The sequence below is a fragment of the Typopeltis vanoorti genome, chromosome 20 (assembly GCF_054136105.1).
Source record: "Typopeltis vanoorti isolate ZY-2024b chromosome 20, IOZ_Tvanoo_1.0, whole genome shotgun sequence".
Classification (NCBI taxonomy): domain Eukaryota; kingdom Metazoa; phylum Arthropoda; class Arachnida; order Uropygi; family Thelyphonidae; genus Typopeltis; species Typopeltis vanoorti.
Genome location: NC_143568.1, coordinates 71,418,887 through 71,441,890, shown reverse-complemented (window position 1 = coordinate 71,441,890; position 23,004 = coordinate 71,418,887). Strand labels below are relative to the sequence as shown.

Below are 23,004 nucleotides of genomic sequence, written 5' to 3'. Positions count from 1 at the left end.
TATGGAATAGGGATTGTTCCAAACTAGCTAAAGCAGGCATTACAACTGTATACTAAGAGTCAGGTTAGAAAAATAATGTTAGTGTGGAATGGGTAAAGAGTGAAAGTAAGCAGATACTATTGGAAAAGTTATAAAAGTGATTATAAGGTTGAAGGAGAGAGAGAGAGAGAGAGAGGAAGAAAAGAATGGGAGACCATCCCAGTTAGTGTCAATAAGATAGCAGGCAATGGCAGATTCATGAGATATAAAAGATGCAGACTAAAAAACGTGACATGCATAGTATTAAAGGAAAAAAAGACCATGAAAAGACAGTAGCCTGTCAAGCGAAAGGAAATCCAGATGCCATCAGGACCAGAAGACTTTTTTAGTGCCCATGTTATTTAGTAAATTTTTTTTTTTTATGCTCTTTTTTGACAGGAATTGAAGGAAAAGAATGATGCCAGGAGGTCACACTTCATCTTTGGATGAAGTAACAGTGGTACTATCAGGATGAAAGAAAGAAAGAGAGAGAGGTGGGAGTGCGGGCAAGCAGAAGTTGTGTCCATTGGCTTTAGCAAGGGATGAGAAGGCACTTCTTCCATTTGGATAAGGATGGTTTCTGCTGTTGGTCTTTATAAAGTCTGATTTGGATCTGCTCATGACTGATTTGCATATGTTGCATGCTTTGGTATAGGCAGAGTATAAAGCTGGAATTTTTGATGCAAACCACATGCAGTAAGCTTGATTTTTATTTCTTTGACTGCTTTCATATACTTTTGGTTGATCCAGGGCTTGGAAAGTGGATGTGGATTAAGAGTTGAATGGGAGATGAAAGCTTTCATGCCAGTGAGAATAATTTTTAGACCATGGAAAGGAGGAGTAGAATTCCGGAAGTCATCCCATTTGGCTCCTTTGTAGTGCCAGAAGATGTGAAGTTGAAAGTGGCTGAAGGAGGGGCGTTCTGTGTGAGAGAGGAGACTTGTACAAGATTGTAGTCTCAGTTACTGAGTGGAGGGTGGAGGGGTGACCTCTACGGTGTGTCTGGAAGGAGAATTGGTCAAAAGAGAGCCGGAGTACTTGAAGAGTAAAGGGGGTTTGAGTAAGTAGATGTACAATTTGTGTTAGGTCATTACTTATAGCAAAGACTTATTCTCCTCCTCTAGCTTTGTCGGTGATGTTAGAAAACGGGATCCACTTGTGATTGTGGTGTTGAGTTCACTTAGAAAGATGACGTTGCTATTTGGATATGTGGATTGCAGATGGTTAAGCTTCATGGGGAAAGGAATGTGAAGAGATCTGAGTGGTTATCAGTGTTTGGAGACTGGTAAATGCAATAAATGAATGTTACTAAATAAGGAAAGGAAACCTAGAGCCAGAGAAGGTCAAAAGCAGGGGATTCTAAATTAGTCATTTTTTCCCAAGGCTATGTCAGATCTTACAAAGGCACAGGTGCTACCTTTGTGGCAAAAATAATCGTGAAGTGTTTAGCTTGGGCATTGAAGGTGAACAGTAGTAGATGTAGCTGTGATCTAGGTTTCTGTCAGGAGTAAGATGTCTAGTCAGAAAGACTGCAGGTTATGGTGAATGTTATTTATGTTGGTGTTAATGCCATGTATGCTAGTAAAGTGGATGCAAAAATGAGTTTTTAGTGAAGAGATTCTGGCTTGGTTTGTATGTTATTACTGGTTGTGATGTGACTTTTTTATATTATAAAAAAAATTATTATATACAGGGAGAGGCTGTATGTTACACATACCTGCCCATTAGTGGCCCAGATTTCACAAAGGTACTTATGGACAGTCTAAAATCCAAATAAACTATACTTGCTATAATTTACCTAATTGATATTATATCAATTAATTAAGAACTTATATTCTTGTTTAATTCTTTACCTAAGTGTAAACAAACATTTTGCATTGTGAAGTATCATCATGACTCAGCTACTTGTATATAGAGCTGTTGACTTCATGCCAGTTTCATGGCAAGCTCTCTTTTGGATGAGCAGGTCTGATTGACTGAGTGGTTAGCATATCCACTCTCCATCATAGAGGCTGCAGGTTCGAATCCCACCAAAAGCATGGATATTTGTGATTGTCCTACTAACTCTTTACTATATATACTGCTATAAACCTGTGTCCTGGCACAGTATGACCTTGGATGGCTTTGTGCCATAAAAATCAAATTAAAAAAAAAATCTTTCAGATGACTGTATTGCTGTGCATTACGGAAAAGGTCTCTCTCTATTGAGATTGGTTTTAACTTGCATTGAGATTTTCAGTGGAAGCTAGACCCAGAAACATGCTGAGGTTGAATCAGAGCATATTATCACTATATTATTAAAATACTCTGGATCAGAGATATAACAGAAAGTTTTTTCATTTAGAAAGTAAATTATACTTGACAAGAAATTATATTATTTTTAAATACTTTGCTCCTGAAGTATCTTCACAACTAGGTTGCTTGTATATAGTGGCTGTTGACTTCATATAAGTTGCCTCAGTATCCTGTTGTAGAAAACCAAGTAGAAAACTTTCTCTGATCCAGAGTATTTTAATAATATGGTGATACACTACTTTACCTCTTGTATATAGAAAATATATCACTGCTGCATTGATTCAGCTTCGGTGTCTTCCTGGGTCTAGCCTCAATAAAAGTTGAAATGGATCTGGGTAGTGACCCTTCGATTATGCATATATTACACTTATCAGAAAGAAAGCATGCCGTGCATTATGAGATACTGTTTGTTTATGCTTAGGTAAAGAATTAAATTTATAATTTCTTGTTTGATAAATTGTTTTCAGTACTGGCAGAAACAACAGACAAAGCTAGGTTAATCCTGTAGATCTCATTCTTCATGCAAACAAATCGATTACAATTAGTTTTGAAGATATTGATATTATATTCCATTATACATACGAAATATTTTTTTGTGAATATAATATATAATTAAAATAATATTATGGCAGTTATTTTATTAAGTTCTTTTTTTAAAATAGGAAGAAAACGTTACCAATCCAAGATGTGTTTTTTGGAACTTTCAGATTAAGTAAGTATTTAGTGTTTAAACCAAATATTCTATTTTCTTTTCATTTTATAATATGTCTTTGTTTAAAGATACCAATGAATTATTTGTGGTTTCTGAACATCCTAGGGATTGGTCAGACACTGGATGTTGGGTTCGATCTTTTAATAGAAGTCACACGGTTTGTTCTTGCAACCATCTTACCAGCTTTGCTGTTCTTATGGATGTGCAAGTTACTGAGGTAACTGTTTCTGTTAAAATTTTGCTATCAGACTTAAATATAATATATAAATTCTGGAATACATTTGGAATATAATATACCACACATTGCAGTTTATGTTTATTGAATCTGAAATATTAACACATTGTGGTAAATCATATTGTTTGGGCTTTATAAATTTGACTTGATTTAATAAAAATGATGAGAATTTGATTATACATAATTTTGAAAAAAATTGATAAAATGTGTATAACACTAATCATGTAGTGTAGACATATTTGCCCACATCATTCATTGATATGAGAAAACTGCTCATATTTTGAAAATACATAATGGACAGATATAATATATATCTTCTAGCCTTTTTTGGTGAGCGGCTCTTGATTTTTGACCCTAAATTCCTTAATACATTTCCCCTTCTTGATTTGTTAAGTTTCTGATTTGGTGAAAACTTACAAAAGTGGCTACTAATGCATTTTTACCTTATTTATTTACTTATGAATCATAAATTAAGTTTCAGATGACAATTTTTTTTTTGATATTTCAAGTAGAAACATTGGTAAGTTTTTCAAGTTGGTCTGCCATTTGAGACATTTTCTTGAGCATTGATGAAGAAATTGAACTGAAGTAGCAACCACAACATTTTTACAATGGACAGAAAGCCGTGCTGCATTTTATAGACTGTGAACCCTCTCATTTTGTGAAATAGGCTATGGATATTGTATGGCACATCATTTAGAGTATTGTGAATTAAGAATATTAATTTTTTTTTTTTTTCATTTCTGTTATAGTGTAAAACTCCAAAAATAGTTTAGACCTGCAAAATATTGGGACCCAAGGAAGATTTTTATTTTAGTATTACTGTCAGTGCTCACAGCAAAAAATAAACAGACTTGCTTTCTTTACTATCAGACTCAGTCATATCCAAATAGATGTGATGTCTAAAGGAAATTCACTGTAGGAAATTATCCAATATATGAAACTCTTCCTGTGGTTCCTATGATTTCACCTGTAGTCTGTAGTGAGAGTTAGCTGTAGTTAACAATTTATTAATAGTTATGCAGAGTAAATACCATGTTCAAGCAACTGTAATTAGACAGAATTGTTGAGCATGTTTTTATTCTTATTAAAGTATTAACTTGTGAAAAGAAATTTCACCTAATTATTTATTTACTTAAAAAGTGATTAAACAGAAAAGTTAAACAAAATTACCATTAAGATTTCATCTTCTGTTGATAACCAATCTTTTGTTCTTGAGGTTCCATTCCCTTATTGCTACATGCATCTTCCTCTCCCCAATTTATACCACTGTAGTTAAAATCTCCCATAACAATCATTCTTCTTGCACTTGCCACGCTCAACTGTCTCAACATCTCCTGGTCCCCACCCTCTGTGCTCCTTGGCCTGTAGCAACACCCCACTAAGTATCCTGTCTTACCCACCTCCACCTCACACCATATTCTTTCAAAATCATTAGTGTCACAGCCTTCCAAAGCCTCCACTCTTAGAGGGCATAGGTCGTCACTTATCATAACAGCCGAATATCCTGCCGAAAAGATTTACAACACTTCCTGGTTAAGATTAAAAAAAAAAAAAAAATTAGTTTATTGAATCTAAGAACTTTGTTAAAAAAAAAGACTGTTATCTGATGGATAGTTCTTTTGAAGTTTAGTTCAGTGATGTGTTATCTCACATTTAAGAGTGCTTTGTAGGCAGCATTTTCTATTTCCTTGGGAGCCTGCTGTACATCTTCAGTCAATTCTGGACCTATTTGGATCATCTTAGTTGCAAAGAATTTCATTCCATAACTTTTTATGATAATAAAGAGAAAAGCAAAGCTTTAATTTTCACAGAGCATCTTTCGGTCAGAACATGTCTTTTGACTTCAGCTCTTATAAATTAAAAAAAAATGAAATTATCATATACAGGTATTATTGTCTACCTTTGCTCTATTTTTGGCAATTATTATTATATGACACCTCCAGGGAGTCCAAAGACTTATTGAGGGAGGGCACCTACTCTACAACTCTGTCTCCATCACTCAAATCCACCAACTACATCATCTACACCAATGCCATCTACCACCGACCACCACTAGTATTTTCCCAGACAATCACAAACATCTATGTCCACGGAGGGATTTGAACCCGCAGCTTTTTAGGTGGACAGCAGATATGCTAACCACTCAGCCAATCAGGCTGGCGTTATGATCTTTGAAACTTAGAGATTGCAGATGGTGATGAATGAATGATATTAATAAGTAGAATAGAAAATGGAGCTCAGAAGAGAGTGAGCCAGTCTCATATGGAGCTGGTAGGATTTTCTCTACTGGAATTTTTTTTTTTTTAAATCTTGGAAAAACAGCCAAAAGAAATACCCAGTCAACAGCCATGATATACTATGTGAATAGGACTGCTCTAGCAGAGCATTAATTAAGTTAAATAGCTGAGTTACTTTGTTTCTGACATCCCATTGAGGCTAACATGCAAAGGAAAATGAGAAAATGAGAATGATTCTTTCTTTCTTTGTTTCTATGATATTTTCATATGGAGCTTTTTTTTGTTGTTTATATGTAAGCTAATTGTAATATTTGTTTTAGTTTTATGTATTTGCCAAATCATTTCATTTAGGTTTCTTCTAGTTGCAGTACTAATTTACAAAATTCTTTCATTTCAAAGTTATAATGCACTTAATTTATATTAGATAATATAGATTAGAATACTGTCATTATTTTTATTGCATGCATTAATTGTAATAATATGATGTATTCTTTTTTCTATCTTAAGCTGTCATTTGAACATGAGGTTGCGCTACGGGTGATTACATATGTTGGATGCATTGTGTCCATTGCTTGTCTGTTTCTTACCATTGTAACTTTTCAGTGCTTCAGGTAATTATTTTAATGCTTTAGATTTTCTTTAGATTTGTACATAAAAGAAAGGAGCATTAATTGCACAAATCAGTGCATCAATAACTGTCTGGTAGATAACTATATACGAGGTGTTACCCAAAAGTTTGGGGAATTTGACCATAAAAAAATTACTTACTCTAACTCCTAATTTCCATCTCCTTCAAAGTAGTCCCCTTGGACACATATACAGTGATCCCCACATTTTCCCATGCCTCCCTTGAAGTCCTCAAGTGTGACTGTTGAGCATCTCCTACAATTCTACCTGGATCTCCTTGTGTAAGCCAAAATTTCATCTTGGGGAACAGGAAAAAGTTGCAGGGGGAAAAGTCAGGGGAGAATAGAAAATGAGTTATGTTTTTGGAAGCCAGGAGCTGTTGAACAAAGAGTGATGTGTTGTCATGGTGGAGAACCCAGTCATTGTTTTTCAGCCTGTGTGGACATTTGTGCTGAATGCTCTTCCTTAGCTATCTTGACAGTAAAACTTGCTGTTGACAGTTTGAACAGGGAGGAGGAATTCCTTGTGGAGAATTGATGTAAAAAAAGGGGGGGGGGGGAGATCAACATGGACTCAACATTGCTGAGAACTTGTCATGCTTTTTTTTCAGCTGTGGTGAATTTGGAAAATTCTAAACACTTCCTTAAATATTGGTGGGTTTCTCCAGCACTTCTTTGAGGTTGAAGCAAACTTTGCAGATTCTTTTCTCCTTAAAATCTGCCATTTCAATTGGAGAAGAAAATCATAGAACCACTAAAACACAATGTTACAAAAATGTAACATTGTGTTTCATTTTCACTCATTCACAAAGGGTACTCACCCCTTGTAGCAGTGAAAGGCTGTATTATAGCAGTTCATTTACATTATCCCTAAATGTTTGGGTAGCACCTTGTATGAAAGTAAAGCTGTGGGCTGTTTTTAATATTTTTTTTTTTTGTTTTATATAAAAAAAATGGATTTTCTTAACTTTTCAAGTTTCAGAGAATTGTGATAAAATTTGGACTAAAATGTAGTTGACCAAGATAAAATCTTGTCAGCTGTATTTTTAAAAATTGCAGTTAATATTTTGTATACTATTTTTGTATGCTGAACTGAAGAAATTCTTAAAAAAGAGATCAGAAAGGACATGGAATGCTAACCATTCATTAATGAGGAATGCCTTGGAAAATAATACCAGTGACCAAAAACTCCAATGTGAGCATCATAGAAAGCCTTGATATTCTCAGTGATAATGCTAATATTGGGGTCATCATGTTTAAGTTTCCTTAATGTTTAAGTTTAAGAGAAAACTTAAGAGAAAATGTTTAAGTTTCCTTTTTTTTAGAAGGAAATTATTCCAAAATGCTTGTCAAAGCATTTTTGATATTCCTTCTAATCCTTTTCAGTGTAATAGTATCAACTTTATCAATCAGTCAGAAACTTTTACATATTATTCAAACATTGGTATTATTGCAACAATGATAGATATTTTCTGGAAATGTAAGCATTTTCATAAGCAATTTCTTACTTCTTTACTATGAAAGAGCTACAAAATCTTTAGTGCTTGGCATGTTTTGGAAAGATATCAAATTTCTAGAACTGCTTTTTTTTTTTCTTTTTTGAGGTGTTGATTGGCTATGGAATCCTATAGATGATTTTGTCTTCCTCTGCTCAGGTGATGTTGCACAGCATGGAGGTTGAAGTCTAACATGGGATAGGCATTTACAACAAATGCAAGAAAATATGTGGAAAGTAGCTTTGTGCTTTCTCTAAATAAAAGTATGAAGTTATTTGTCAAGACTCCAGTCTTGTCAGATCCAACATTTTAGTCTTCTAAGCATCTTCTTCCTCTTCCTCTGAATTGTTTTTCTTGCCAGCCCATCATTGAACACCTGCTTTGTTAATCATTCTACTTAAGTGGTCAGACTCCCCCCCCTCCTGCCCTGCAATTAATTCTGCTCTTTGCTAGTCATGTCTATTTCCATGTTCCATTTTCACTAAAAATTGTACTGACATACCAGAAATATTTTACTTGTTTCTCTGCCTTCATAATTTTTATACTAAATTTGTTACAACAGTTATTCAGTTTATTTAACAAGTAAGTTTAATGCACAATTTTAAATGTTATTTACCTTCTTTTCTAATATGATAAATAACAGTGGAGATAGCACACCATTGTCTTATACCTGATTTTGTGTCAATCATCTTTTGTACTTCTCTGTATGCTGACTTGAAATTTATAGGGAAAATAACCCTTTATGTCTTTTAGGCCAAATAAACATCCAAGTTTCCTTAACAGAAATGCAAGATAACTTAAGCTGTCAAGAAATACTATGTTCAGACTGTCGTGAAATATGGCCAAAATTTTGGACCCATCATAAACAAACAATATGAGGTTGAAAATGATGAGCAAAAAAATAATCAAGGATGAAGTAGCCATCAAAACGTTTGCTAATAACTACCATATATGTTTCAAACAGCTTTTCACTTAGCACGTCTTTTCAAGATCTACAAAACTGTCTTAAAGTAAAAATCTGATCTTGAGAACTTTTATTTGGTATGAAGTCTCTTTCACAGTTTTTCTTAGCATGATCTGAAGTATGCTTGCACAAATCTTACTTGCAATACTTAGTATGAAAATTTTCTCACATTGTTTTATTTCCCCTTTTATGGTACTACAAGAGCTCTATTCCAATCAGGTAGAATTCAACCTTCTGAATGGATCTTCTGATATGCAGATAATCAATATAAAATTTTTATACTTCCATATTTGAGCAATTTTGGTTAAAAGTCAGTCTTCGTGTTTGTATCAATCATTGAATTATGGGAGGACCACTCAACCAACAACATATTATGATATGTTGCTGGTTGAGTGGTCCTCCCATAATGAGTTTGTTGACCTCCATGGAATTTTTTTTTTTTTTTAAAGAAAAAGTTACTGTAATAATAATTATTATTGTGAAATTGCCATGGGTTTTGCTGGTCTATAATAATTTCTGTTCCATAACTCTTTTGCTATTACTCTTATTGTTAATACAGTTCTTCAGTACTTTGCTGTATTAATGTGTAGTTGTTTTTAATGATTAGTATATATGACAATCCAGATTGTGATTATTGAATAGATTATCAAAGATGAGTATTCTATGAAGCTTAAAGGAAAAATTAGACAAATGGGTATGCTATATCAAAATTAAATATGTATAAGAAAAATTTCAAAATAAAATGATTGTTTGTTTAAATTTCAGAAGCTTGAAGAGTGACCGTACTACAATCCACAAGAATCTTTGCTTCTGTTTGTTGGTAGCTGAGATTGTATTTGTTGCAGGCATAGATCAAACTTCCCTTCGAATTCTGTGTGGAATTGTGGCAGGACTGCTACATTACTTTTTCTTAGCAGCATTCATATGGATGTTTCTGGAAGGCTTCCAACTCTATGTTATGCTCATTGAAGTATTTGAATCAGAAAAATCAAGAATTGGCTGGTACTATGCTTTGGCATATGGTATTCCAGCAATAATTGTGGGCATTGCTGCTGCTGTTGACCCTAGAAGCTATGGGACCGATCGTTATTGCTGGCTGAGAGCTGATAATTATTTCATATTTAGTTTTGTGGGACCGGTTATAGCGATCCTTTTAGTAAGTGATTTCAAGCCTTTTTAAAAAGATTTTAAAATGTAAAAGATTTTTTTTAACCCAGCATAAATCACAACTATACCTCCAGTGTATGATTTATGCTGGGTTGAATTCCCATGCAAATTAAGACAAGTTATCTGGTGGATATGTGTTTGGTTGAACACATTAGTTATCAGTGTAACAGTTTTTTGGTTTATATTTTGCAGATAAATTAAAATTAATAGAATTTTTTTTATCATTATAATCATTATAAGATATATCAAATATTTTTCACTGTTTTATAATAAAGAAAACAAAAAATTACCTTGCAATTAGCATATTGCAACTTCACTGCACAGAAGTGCTTGTAGAGCTATTGTGGATAACCATTTACTGTATCTAGTTAAGGGCACCAAACAGACTGTTGCAGAAAATATCACTCACTGTGATCTTTTGATCCTATGTGAGTGTATACTGCATAATTTTATTTTTTATGTATATAATAAGATTTTTATTTCTACTGCTATAGTATGAGGACATGTTGTTTTAAGGTTATGCAAAATAAAGCTGCATAAATTGTGATCACACTGTACTCAGATAAATTCAAAGGCAGTTTAGATCTTCAGGATTAAGGAACAAGCATTTAATATGAATATCTTAAACATCTGAGATGCAACTGTCTGATATGTTTTTTTTTTTTGAATGTATATAAATTGGCAATGAAATCAATATTTTAATGTTAACAATAATGAAAAAGGAATCAGGCAACCTCATGGAAATAAGAAAAAAAAGTGTATTAACAATATCACTTTCATTATGATGCAAATACTGCAATTCTAATATCTACATCTACCTGTGTTGGAACGTCCCACCTAACTGACTGTTCAATTTTTGTTGGTTTGTTAATCTTATCTTTACCTCTTTAAATTCCATTTTTATTCATTAGTTGTTGATTGATGCTCATCTGAATATAATATAAGAAATTTATATTATACTGTGCCACCCTATATTCAGATTAGTCTAAATAATATAGAGGAATCAATCATCAACTATACTTATATTATCACTTTATCTTCAGGCCGAGGTTATTAATAGCTTTTAAGGCTTCCACAAAGGTCCGATTAATTTTATGAGCGGTGCAATGAAAGAAAATCAGGCAAACACCAAGTTTAACTCAACAAAAGAAAACATTTAATGTGGAATAGTACAACATATACATTCAAGTATAACTATCTGCAAAAGGTTATCAAATTGAACAATTACTTAAATTTTTAAAAAATTACTTAAAACAATTTCTTAAAGCATCAGTAATTCTTTCACATAGTTCTCTCTACTCAATTAGATGAATTAAATCATAAATATATTAGCTCAGTTTAAAGTATTCAGAATAAATACAATCCATTAACTATCAAACATTCATTTTTCAGTTTTTTATGCTCAGTCAATCAAGTTGAGAATAGTTCTTAAAAGTTTAACCTTCCAAATGTTACAATAATTAATCTTATGACAGGCTACACTATATTCTTTCTCAGTCAGCTAACACTTAATAGATCCACATAACACTTATTATTTCGAAGGGAAAGTACTTCAGTACATCTAACATCTGACCATTAATTGACATAACATCACAGCTAAGGTTAAAATATATCCGACGGAGTTAACTGTTATAGCCTCACAGGTTATAGAAAGGACAACTCTTACCGGATTACTGCTTCTACGCATCGAATTCGCATAGGCACATTTGAAAATCTGGTCGACTTTTACTTTATGGCAACACAATTCAAAGAAATCTTCCACTATAATAACTGAAATATAGACACAGAAATACACAAGTTTTGATGCACTTGGTTTAAGTTATCTACTAATTCCTTATTTTCTTCTATGTATTATTAACTTCAGTTCTGCACTATTCTTCCACTAACCATTTGGAATTTATCGTAGTATCAGAACTCCCATAGAAGTAATTCGAAATGCCTATTAATTCCTTGTCCTTTCCTAGTTGATTTACGGTACATATCAACTCCCTTTCTGCCACTCGCTACCGATCTCTATGCTGTCCCTAAGGCTACTCTCTTTACTTTTGTTTTCCAATCAACTATGTTCTCCTCTTCCCGCCAAAATCCGCTTTTAACCCGTTCGGCTTATATCAACTGGCTTTTCTCTTTATACACAGTAGCTCATGCTCTCAGCACGAGCTAACTAAAACAAACTCCGTTTCTCCATCAGTAGCCAATCAAATCCTATCAGTAGAATTCCATAAAATTATCTTTACTTATAGAAATAACAAAAAAGTATATATCACGGTTCACATAAGGTACATTTAAATTTATATACACACAGTTTTTTATAATAATTTCACAGAATAAAGAAAATAAAATGAATGACATTTTTATATACAGTCTTTTTTATTACAAATACATATCCTAAGATTATATAATTAATTAATAACAAACAAAACTCAAAGCAATTATATGAATAACATATTATAAGCAAGAGACTAATAACAAATATTTACAAGTCTTGCTTATGACATGGTGGATTATGGTAAATATGAATGAAGTATTATAAAGATATATAAAATATCTTCATTCACAATTTAACACCTGGATACCGAACGAACGAGGATGAGCTGGCAATTTGGGATTTAGCTGACCAAATTCTATTCTTATTGGCTTAAACCAATATAGAAAATGATGGTACAACATGACAAAATTTCATGCCGACTGGGACGTCGCCCAATTAAACAAGGATCCCATTGTTTTCGCCAGAGAACCAGGGCGAACAGCGAAAAGTCAGCTACTGGAACAAATCTGAAAGCACACCCCAACTCAACATCACCAGAGTTAAAGATTGGCACTATCAACATAAGAAGCCTGAATGGCAAAGAAATGGAGCTAGCTGAAGAATTAGATAAGTACCAGATTGACATAATAGGGGTGACTAAAACAAAAAAGAGAAAAACTGGTGAGCTCTTTCTGAGCAATAAATACAAAATGTTATATTCAGGAAATGACAATCAAGGAAAAGGAGGAGTAGCCATAGTATTCAACACAAAATACGAGGCTAATCTTCTTGAATGGCAGGCAGTATCAAGTAGAGTGATGTGGGCAAATATCAGAATGGTGAATTGGACAATGAGATTTATTTGTGCCTATGGTCCCACAGAAGGTTCTCTTAAGGTAGAAGTGGAGGAATTTTTTGAGGCTTTTAGAAAAAGCAACTGACACAATGAAAAAGTTAAAGTTGGTCCTTGTTGGGGATCTAAATAGCAGAGTAGGAAATGATTGTCAGACATACAAAAATATTTTGGGAAAATTTGGAGAAAAGAGCAAAGCTAATAATAATGGCAAATACCTGTTGGATTTCTGCTCAGGCCATGGACTAGTTATTACTAACACCATGTTCCAACATAAAAATATGCACAAATTCACACAGAGAGAAGAGGCAAGGAATAAGAAAAGTCTCATTGACTATGTTATTGTTGATAGCGATGTTTTCTCCCTGGTACAGGACACCAGAGTGTACACAGGATTTGAAATTGGAAGCGATCACTATTTAGTATTGAGCAGGATAAAATTGAATTTCATATTGAAAAGAATAACATGTAAGAAAGTTTTAAAGTGAATAAAAGTTGAGCAGCTCTCAGATGTGAACTGTAGACTAAAATACACAAAGATTATTGAAGAAAAAATGAAAGAGTTTGAGAACAGGAACCAAACCTTGGAGATTCAGTGGCAAGCCTTGAAGAAAACCCTGATTGATTCAGGGTTTTCTCCATAGTGGACACAGGAAGTTAAAGAGGCAGTGAAGGAAAAGAAGAAAGCATATCAAAAGTTACTGGCAAATAAGTCAGCTTTTGCTCTTAGAGAATACAGAGACAAATGTAAGAAAGCAAAACACTGTGTAAAACTAGCTAAACAAAAGTCATGGGACGACTTTGGCAAGAAGGTGGTAAGATATTCTGGAGGTTGTTGAAGAAGCTTAGAAATGGAGGAAAGAGTACTGTAAAAGGAGTTAGAGATGATAAAGTGACATGAAAACAGGAGAAAAAGATATCCTTGAAGTATGGAGTAATTACTTCGAAAAATTGCTAAATGAAACAAGCAGTGATAGCACAGTGGTAAAAAACACTCAACAGACATACAGTCAGGAATACATATCCATACTTGAAGTAGAAAAAGCCATCAAAGGCTGGAAATGTGGAAAGGCAGTAGGAATAGATGATATTCAACCAGAAATGCTGAAGTATGGTGGTATAAAAGTCTGACAGTGGCTGAACTGCATAGTCCAGAAAGCCTGGACAGAGGGACGAATTCCCGATGATTGGAGTAGAGCTCTAATAGTACCCATATATATAAAAAGGGAAATAAAACTGAATGTGAGAATTACAGAGGTATTTCCCTACTGAGTTTTCCTGGCGAGATCTATGCAAGTATACTTGAGAAACGGTTGAGAAGAATAATGGAAGAAAAGCTTGGTGAAGAACAAGCTGGATTCAGGGCAAATAGAGGCTGTCAGGATCAGATCTTCACTTTACGACAAATAGTTGAGAAAGCATGGGAATATAACAAAGATCTGTATTTAAGTTTTGTTGATCTGGAAAAGGCATATGACAAGGTGCCAAGAAAGAAGCTATTCAATATGCTACAGTTATATGGTGTCAATGGGGCATTATATCAAGCAATACTTAGTCTTTATTTGAGTTGTCAGCAGTTAGAATTAAAGGAAGTACAGGAAGATGGTTTAATGTTAAATTTGGTGTGAGTCAATGATGTACATTTTCTCCTCTGTTATTCATTATCTATATGGATCACATTATGAAGGAAAGTGGTATTAAACATGATATCAGATTTGGAGATATTAATGTCAGCTCTTTGCTTTATGCGGATGATGTTATACTTCTAAATAAATCCGCTACCAGTTTGCAAGATTCCCTGACTAAATTGAATAACTGTTGTCATAGATATGGTATGCAGGTCAGCATTAAAAAGACAAAGAGAATGAAAATAGGTAGAATTGTTGAAAATGTCAACTGTGTTGTGAATGGGGAACCTGTGGACCAAGTAAAACATTTCAGCTACTTAGGCACGATTTTTAGTGAAGATGGTAAATTAAATATGGAAATAGACAACAGAATCAACAAAGCTGGTATGGTAGGCAGTCAATTGAATAAATTCATATGGAATAAGAGAGAAATTAGTCAGAACACTAAATTAACTGTATACAAGATAGTGTTCAAACCAGTTTTAACTTATGGATCTGAGAGCTGGGTCAGAAGTAAAACACTTGACCAAAGACTAGAGACCGCAGATATGAGAGTCCTGAGAAAGATTAGAGGCGTGAATAAATGGCACCAATGGCAATATCATATTAAAAATGAGGATATTAGGAAAGAACTTGACATTGTCAGCATCCAGGAATGCATTAGCAGAGCTAATCTCAGGTGGTATGGTCACTTAAACAGAATGGGCGAGGAAAGATTAGCAAAAGAAGTGTTCTCTGCCAAGTTGGCAGGAAAACGACCCAGAGGAAGACCAAGATATAGGTGGATTGATACGGTACAAAGTGCCTTAGACGATAGAAATATAAGATCTGATAATGTTGGAGTCTTGATAAGTAACAGACTGATTTGGAGGAAAATTGTAGATAGGAAGTTAGTAATGATTTAAATTTTTCATGTAGTACTATCATATCCTGTACACCCCTTGAGGGTACATGTCAGGAATTTGATGATGACATTTATCAAGTTAGCAAGTAATAAAGGGTAAGCAGAGTGAAATGTTTCAGTGTTTCTTGGTTATGTTTTGTTTTGGATTTTCCTATTCATAAAATTTTCCATAATCATCAAAGTCAAGAAGACAAATATTATCAAATATGAATTTTAAAATTTCTTAGTTTCATAAAATACTAGTTTGAAACAGCTGTCGGGCCAGTGAAACCTTTTCAGAATGGACCAATAGGATTGGAATATATGGATGCTTTGTCAGTGATCATCTCTCCTATAAGGTCTGGCTCATAAATATTGGCAAGTGTATTCTTGTAAGCTTTCTGGTCAAATTTCATACAAAACTTTTATAGTTTCTACATTTGGCTTTGAAATAATACTAGATTAAATATCCACTTAATTTTTATAAAGTGAAGCCTTTTGGCTTTTTATTTTAGTAAAATACTAGTATTGGGAAATAAGGTGAAGATTGTGTTTCAGTTGTAGGTGGGAATTTTGCCTTAAGCTGACTTACACCATGAAAGGATTTATGTAATTTCACCATAACTTTGTTTAATATGATTACTCAGAGGTGCACATATAGTCTTATACTATCCCTGTAAAACAATAATAGCCTTCAAAATCTCTTTACCATGCAAGAAAAGTTGAGTCAGTTCCAATGGGATCCTATAATACAAGGGGGATCATATAATTGAAAGCACCTCATCTTCTGAATTAGTTCAGGAGAAAACAAAACACATATACATCTGGATGAGTATCTTAAGTGCATAAAAAATAGTGAAAGGTTACAAAAATAAACATTCTTAAATTTGGTGCCCTTACTATCACCCTATCACATTTTGTAAAAAATATCCCATCTACAGAGTCCGTAGTATCCAAGTTAAAAAAGAAAAAGTTAATATTTTAAGAAATAAACAAATTAGGGAACTCGCAGATCAGTAAAATACAAAATATTAATTTCACTTTATATACAGAATAAAAATGTTAATTAAAATCTAATTAAATAAATACTGAAATATAGAAAGAAACTATTTTCTAAAATATGTTTTGTTTTGCATGTGTTTCATTATGTCATTTCAATTTTTGCTGCAAAGTATTTTCTCTATGATGAATTTTCTGGCAAAGAATGTTTTCTGTGATGAATATTTTGGGGATAAATTATCCCCAAAGAATTGCATGGATGCAATCATCATTTGCTGCGGTGTTAAATTATCTGCTGCTCTTTGGAAATTATTTTGTACCTGACTCGGTATATAGTTATGGATTCCCTGTGTTAGTTATATTTTAATCAATTCCATGCTATATCCCATCTTTCTCTTGCACTCATTATCTCATAGTATTGATGTAAATAGAATATGGTGTGTTTTATAATTGTGATTTATGATGCCATCATTCAGTCATCTGCAAATAATATATTTATTTTCTTATTATATGAGATTTCTCCACAGGTGTTTAGAGCAGTGTTTCTTAAGACTGCAGACATTTCATAAAAATATTTCTTTTTCATGGAAACTTTATGAACTACACAGACCAAACTTAAACCGCAATGACGTTCTTACTATTCCTAAAGTATGGGAAATTGTCATACAAAATTGTGTTAAATAATTTATTTATTTATTATTTTTTTTTTACTTCTGTAGCACGTTATGCACGTTTAAACGAGATTCTATTGTAATCATGCACCCTAACTGTATGTTATTCCTATTATTGTTTAAAACTACTGTACTGATGATGTCCTAAGATACTTAGGATGAAATATTTACAATTGAATAATTTTCACTGTGGTTAATACGTGTGTTTCTTTTAATTAGAATCTCACAGCTGGGCAAAGTCCCTGAGATTGCTCTATTCTTCTTTTATTCTTGAGCCATCCTCATGCAGTTTTTTTCTGTTATTCTTATAATTTCATCTTTGGCTTGATGGCCAGGCCACTATAGTTGTTTGGTTTTCGAATAACATCAAGGATTTTTGTAACCTGCTTAATGTTTGGATTTTTTACATTTTGTGCTTTTTTTTTTAGTTCCCATAATACTTCTCCCCATTGCTTGTTGGCATACGCCTAATAGGTGATCTATATATTTCTCATTATCTTTCATTTTTAAGGGTGACAATTTTTCATTTGTTTAAGAATCGGAATGTAAGTGGACATATGATAAAATTAATTAACAGGGATAACTTACATGAAAAAAACATACATATTCTGTTGTTTATTTCATGAAAATTGTGTTATTATATTTTCAAAATTTTCATCCCTTGCAGCATTTACCTGACATATTATGTAAAAAATTAGCTGGTAACTTTTTGAAATTCTTTAATTTGAAACAGATTTATAGTACCTCGAGTTTCATATTTCCAAATTTTTTGTGTAGTTAATCCAAATAAAAAAAAAAAACGTTTTTTTTTTAAAACTAAAATATTGTTCATTTTTACAGGCTAATACTGTCTTTCTTGGTATGGCAATTTACATGATGTGTCGTCATGCTAGCTTAACAAATGCCATGAAGAGTAAGGAACAGACCAAACTAACAAGTCTCAAGTATGTATTTTGGGAAATTCATGTATAGTTTAATTTTAATGTACATCTAAGCTCTAATTTTTTTTTGCATCACATTCAGTATTCAATATAATAATATACTGATTATAAGAACAACATGCAGGACTTTTTGCTTCATTGTAATTAATAGCAATTATTAAAAAAATAATTTTTTAATAATTGCTAAAAATACTAATAAAAATACTAATTTCATTTCATCCTTTTCATATCTTAAACTGCAAAGCATATTCTCTAATGATAGACATATGATTGATGTAGACATTTTGTAGGAATATGTTTTGTAGCTAATTGAACTGTTTTAAAATAATATTTTCTGTTTAGAAGGTGATATTTATAAATTGGTCAGATTTCTAATAATCAAAATACAATATATGTTGCATGTATGCATACTTCATACTGACATTTTCATTTTTAAATTAAATATAACTACTAGCAGCTGAATATTTTTTTCTATCACTTCTATTATATTCAAATTTTATTATTCCTCAAGGTTCAGAGAGAATATAAAGATTATGGAGGAGAGAAATAAGTCTATGATATTCATTCTCAGTATCTTCTCAAAATGATAAATCATCATGAAGTGATGTGGCATATACTGTTAAGGTGTCTAGAGCTTTTTATGATAGTTTGGCAATTAAGATCATTAAAAATTACTATTTTCTCTGATTAATTTTCTTCCAAATTGGTTTATTATTTGTTGATCAGCTCTTATTTTACACTCTTCTAAAACAGTCCTAACTAATCATTCATATTTGTTTTAATCTCAGCTTATAAAGACTTATAATGGATTTGATGCAGTTTGGACTCTTTTAAAAGACAGAACAGTAAGAGCTGTTCAAGTAAGACAAAAAATAATAGGTTAAATTGGAAGAAAATTGATCAGAAACTAGTTTGGAAATTGTAATAATCTATTTGATGTTTTTTACTTCCACTTGTGCTTCAAATACTTGCTTTGCTAATGTTTCATCTTTCCTCATTTAATGTGAATCTTAAGCACTGTTAAGATTCACATTAAATCTTAAGAATTCTGTGAACCTCGAATAAATAGGCTCTAGAACCACACGATGTGTGACAGGTTGCTCTGTACTTTTGGAATACCTGTGCACGAAGCGGAATGTTTTTTGCCCAACACATCCTATTTGCCAAATCCTGGGTGAAAGGAACCAACACATTCTCAATGTAGCATCTGCTATTCAAGGTCACAGTTACATCACCCTCTTCAATGAAGCAGGGCCGAGTTATGCCATGGCCAGAAACTGCGCACCATGCAGTGACCTTCTCGCTGTAAAGAGGTTTCTCTTGGACAAATTCAGGTCTCAAGAAACCTCTTAGTTCATCTGTTTACATGACCGCTTAGATGGAAATGCGCTTAATCCAAGAACCAGACATTATGAAGGAAGGATGGATCTTCATAGACATTGGCCAGCATGCATGCATGCACAGTATTCCTGGAAATTTATGGAAATGATGAACAAAGCTAACAAACATGTTGTAGGCATGGACCATTTACTCTATCAACTCTGTGTATGAATGAAAATAATGCTCAACAATATATGTCTTTTTTTCCTATGTCAACACCATTGCTACAACTAAATGTAATGGCATAGACAGCATATCTCATAGCGTGTGTACTGAAGAGGATGTTGAAGTTTAGTACTGTTTTTTGTGCCATACCATATTTATTTATTTAAAATATGGAAATAGAAAAAAGACAACAAATTATTATTCTTAGATATTCTGTTCTCCACTTACTATCAGGTAAATTAATTACTTCTGTTTATCAAATCCTACTTTCAGTGGATGCCACATTCAACAGCAATCTGTTCACCATCCTTCACAGAAGACTGGAATTATCAAAACTTTAGTAGTTATGGCATGCTTACACTATATATTCTATGCTTCAATGATTACAGCAAGAACTCCTAAACATCAAACAATATATGAAACTCAATGACTTCTCAGAAAGGACCACACAGCAATTCCTATAACCCTGGCTCAGATAACAAGGAAACAGTATATCGAGTCTCAATCCTATACATTCCTGGCGTCTCGGAGCCAATTTCCAGAATTCTTAAGAAATACAATTTAGTGGCTACTTTTCTTCCTGTCAACAAATTATCACCATGGTTTCCATCTTTCAAAAATAAATGCTCTCACTGCTCTTCCTGGTGTCTACCATGTTCCTTGTGACTGCTATCGTTCTTACTTTGGACAAACTGATGCTCAGTGAAAAGAGAATACAGGAACACCAATCTTACATTAGCAACAGGAAATCTGATAAATCTGGTTGGACACAGCATGGAATAGATACTGGCCACAATATCCCATTGTCTGAAACAATTATTTCATCTGTGTCTATATAAATTTGAGTGTTATTCAAAGAAAGTTCTGAGGTCTTACTTCATCATCTGAACTTAAATCGGATGACTGCTTCTCACTATTTAAGATATGGGAGAGTCTTATTGTTTGCATTCTACCTTATAATTAAGTAGGAGGTTGATCATTTAGCAAAACGATCTACCTCCTAAAAATTCACACAAAAATCTTCAAATGTACAGTCTATTCATAGAAAAGCAAAATTGCTCTCCATTCAACTATCTGAGGCCATATGAAAAGTTAATTTGTTTTCTGTAATTTCATCAAGAAACATTACATGGAACTTTAATGCTTATAACAGTGCTTTAGACCATATTTTATAGTTTGATTATTGAAATTAAAGTGGGAATCCAATTAATAATTTTAGCCACTTACTGTTCAGTAATATGTGAAGGATCCATGCCCTTATATATATTTATGACATTAACTACATTGCGAATACCTATTCACAGTGTAGTGAATATATCATATTGAAATATTTAAAAGTTGTTGCGGTATTGGTTACATTAGAAAAGTGAAAATTACAGTTCAGAGATCAGTGAAGAGTAACAGTTAACGAATTAACAATGCTTTTGTCATTGGAATAGTCAATAATGGACTGATTTATAGTGCATTTTCTTTATCTGATTCAGTATATAATAATGCAGTTATAAATTAGCAAATCTAGATTAGACGGTTTTGGTATAACATTTCATTTAAATTGTGATGATTTTCAATGATTTTACTCTAAGTTAAAAGTTTCTGAAAAAGATTTATTTTTGGTAATGTGCTGTTTTTATGCTTTCTTCCATGCTCACTGTTGTCTGCAGTGATGAAGATGCTTACTCACACCATAGAATTCTTGTTATGTAAGGATGCATCTATTTTTATTCTTTTGCTTAACATTAATGTTGCATGGTATCAGTGAAAGAGTAGCATATAATAAGCAGCTAATTAACTAATATTTTCAAAGCTTTTTACCTTTTCTTTCTATTAATTATAACCCAATACTGATAAAATTAACAATATCAGTCTAGTTAATCACTGATTGCATTTCACTCTGCAAAAATCTCACTCACTCTTCTGCATAGTTTTTAACCTATCTGCTATATTTGAGTTTTGTCATATATATATCTGAATGTTATCAAATCTTTGGAATTATGTTCATCTTTAAATATTATTGCTAAATTTGTTTAAAAAGATGTTTGAATCATAGTTAACTGATTAATCATATTCTGAATAGGTTAGAATAATGAGTTTTAGCATACTTTTCAGGATGAAAAATTTTATTCTGAATTTGTGTGTGTGTGTGTGTAAATATTTTATACTTCAGAATACTAACTGCTGTTTTTAGCTTAATAAAAAGGTAAACAGCTGTTTTCCATTTTTTTCCAAATAAGCAGCACAGTTGTTCTTCCTAAAGAGAGCTTATTTTATAATATTACTTAATATACATGCCTTTTTGTGATAGTTAAGTAATTTAATGAAATATAATAAAATATGATAATACTAATAATCAGATTAGAATTAAATTTGAGATTTTTTTTTTCAAGCTATCTAAATTAATTTTTTTAAAAATTTTTTTGCAATGATGAAGGGTTTGGATCAGAGGAGCAACAGTACTGGTTTTCTTGCTTGGACTAACTTGGGCATTTGGCTTGTTATATTTAAATGAAGAATCTGTTGTTATGGCCTATGTGTTTACTGTACTGAACAGCTTCCAGGGATTGTTCATATTCATATTCCATTGCATAAGGAATGAAAAGGTACTTGCTATTTTTTGTAAATAATGTTTGAAAATGTGAAAAAAAAATTACTAGCATTTATAACAATCTCATTTTCCATCTTTTCTGAACATCTACAAATGCAAAATATTGATTTGGTGTTGTCACATTAAGTACAGCTTATTGCTAATGTGGCATCACCAGATCCCTTAGTGTTTTTAATAGGTTTCATTTATGCTAGCACCTGAGTTTAGTAGTAGCTGCAATAAATAAATAAAAATATGTCAATAAAAATGGATAACTCTTTTAATATTTATGCAGTTATTCATGGGCAGATTGTGCAATGTTTTGGGCATTATAAAAGTCTAAAATTATGATTAAATAAGACACTTCATTGATAAAAGGTGTATTTTGAATAGACCTTTTTTTAGAATAAGGAAGGAGAGAGAAAGGGAAAAAAATGAAATAAAAGTAGAGCAAAATAATAAAGAAGAAAGCTAGAAAAGCAAAATCAAGAAACCAAGATGAAAATCAACAAATTTTCATCTTAGTTTAAATGTTTAAATGGCAACTCGTCATAACTTTACAGCATGTTTCAAAAAAGAAGCAAATTGTTGATATTTCAAAATGCCTGGTTGGCCGAGTGGATTTGCATATCTGTTCTCCAATCAGCAGGATGGATGTTTTTGAATGTGTTTAGGAGAAATGAATTTCATCAGCTGGTCATTGTTATTTGGATTTGCACCCAAAGCAATTAAGGCTGTGAGTCCAGTGTATTCTGTGTGTTAAATTCATGTATTCTTTTGGCAGTTTACCTATTTTGCAGGATTAAAAACCTGAGTTTCTGGGAGGAAGAACCTTACCAATGGGTATGCAAAGTATGGTCTGCAGTCCTGATTTGTCTTAATCATAGAGAGTGTAGTGCTTG

At 32.7% G+C, this 23,004-nt stretch overlaps 1 protein-coding gene across 7 annotated transcripts in view; it reads left to right on the top strand.

Moving 5' to 3' along the window:
- LOC150095554 (latrophilin Cirl-like) overlaps window positions 1-23,004 on the top strand; it is a 232,380-nt gene that overhangs the window by 156,877 nt on the left and 52,499 nt on the right. For 5 of the 7 annotated variants that reach the window (XM_090410739.1, XM_090410732.1, XM_090410736.1 and 2 more), the window contains exons 12-18: window positions 2,976-3,025; window positions 3,131-3,242; window positions 6,008-6,111; window positions 9,352-9,742; window positions 17,876-17,979; window positions 21,183-21,221; window positions 21,950-22,118. In XM_090410739.1, the coding sequence (XP_090266865.1) occupies window positions 2,976-3,025; window positions 3,131-3,242; window positions 6,008-6,111; window positions 9,352-9,742; window positions 17,876-17,979; window positions 21,183-21,221; window positions 21,950-22,118 (969 nt within the window). The remainder of the gene's footprint in view (window positions 1-2,975; window positions 3,026-3,130; window positions 3,243-6,007; window positions 6,112-9,351; window positions 9,743-17,875; window positions 17,980-21,182; window positions 21,222-21,949; window positions 22,119-23,004) is intronic. The other 2 variants (XM_090410733.1, XM_090410737.1) reach the window with 2 other exon arrangements.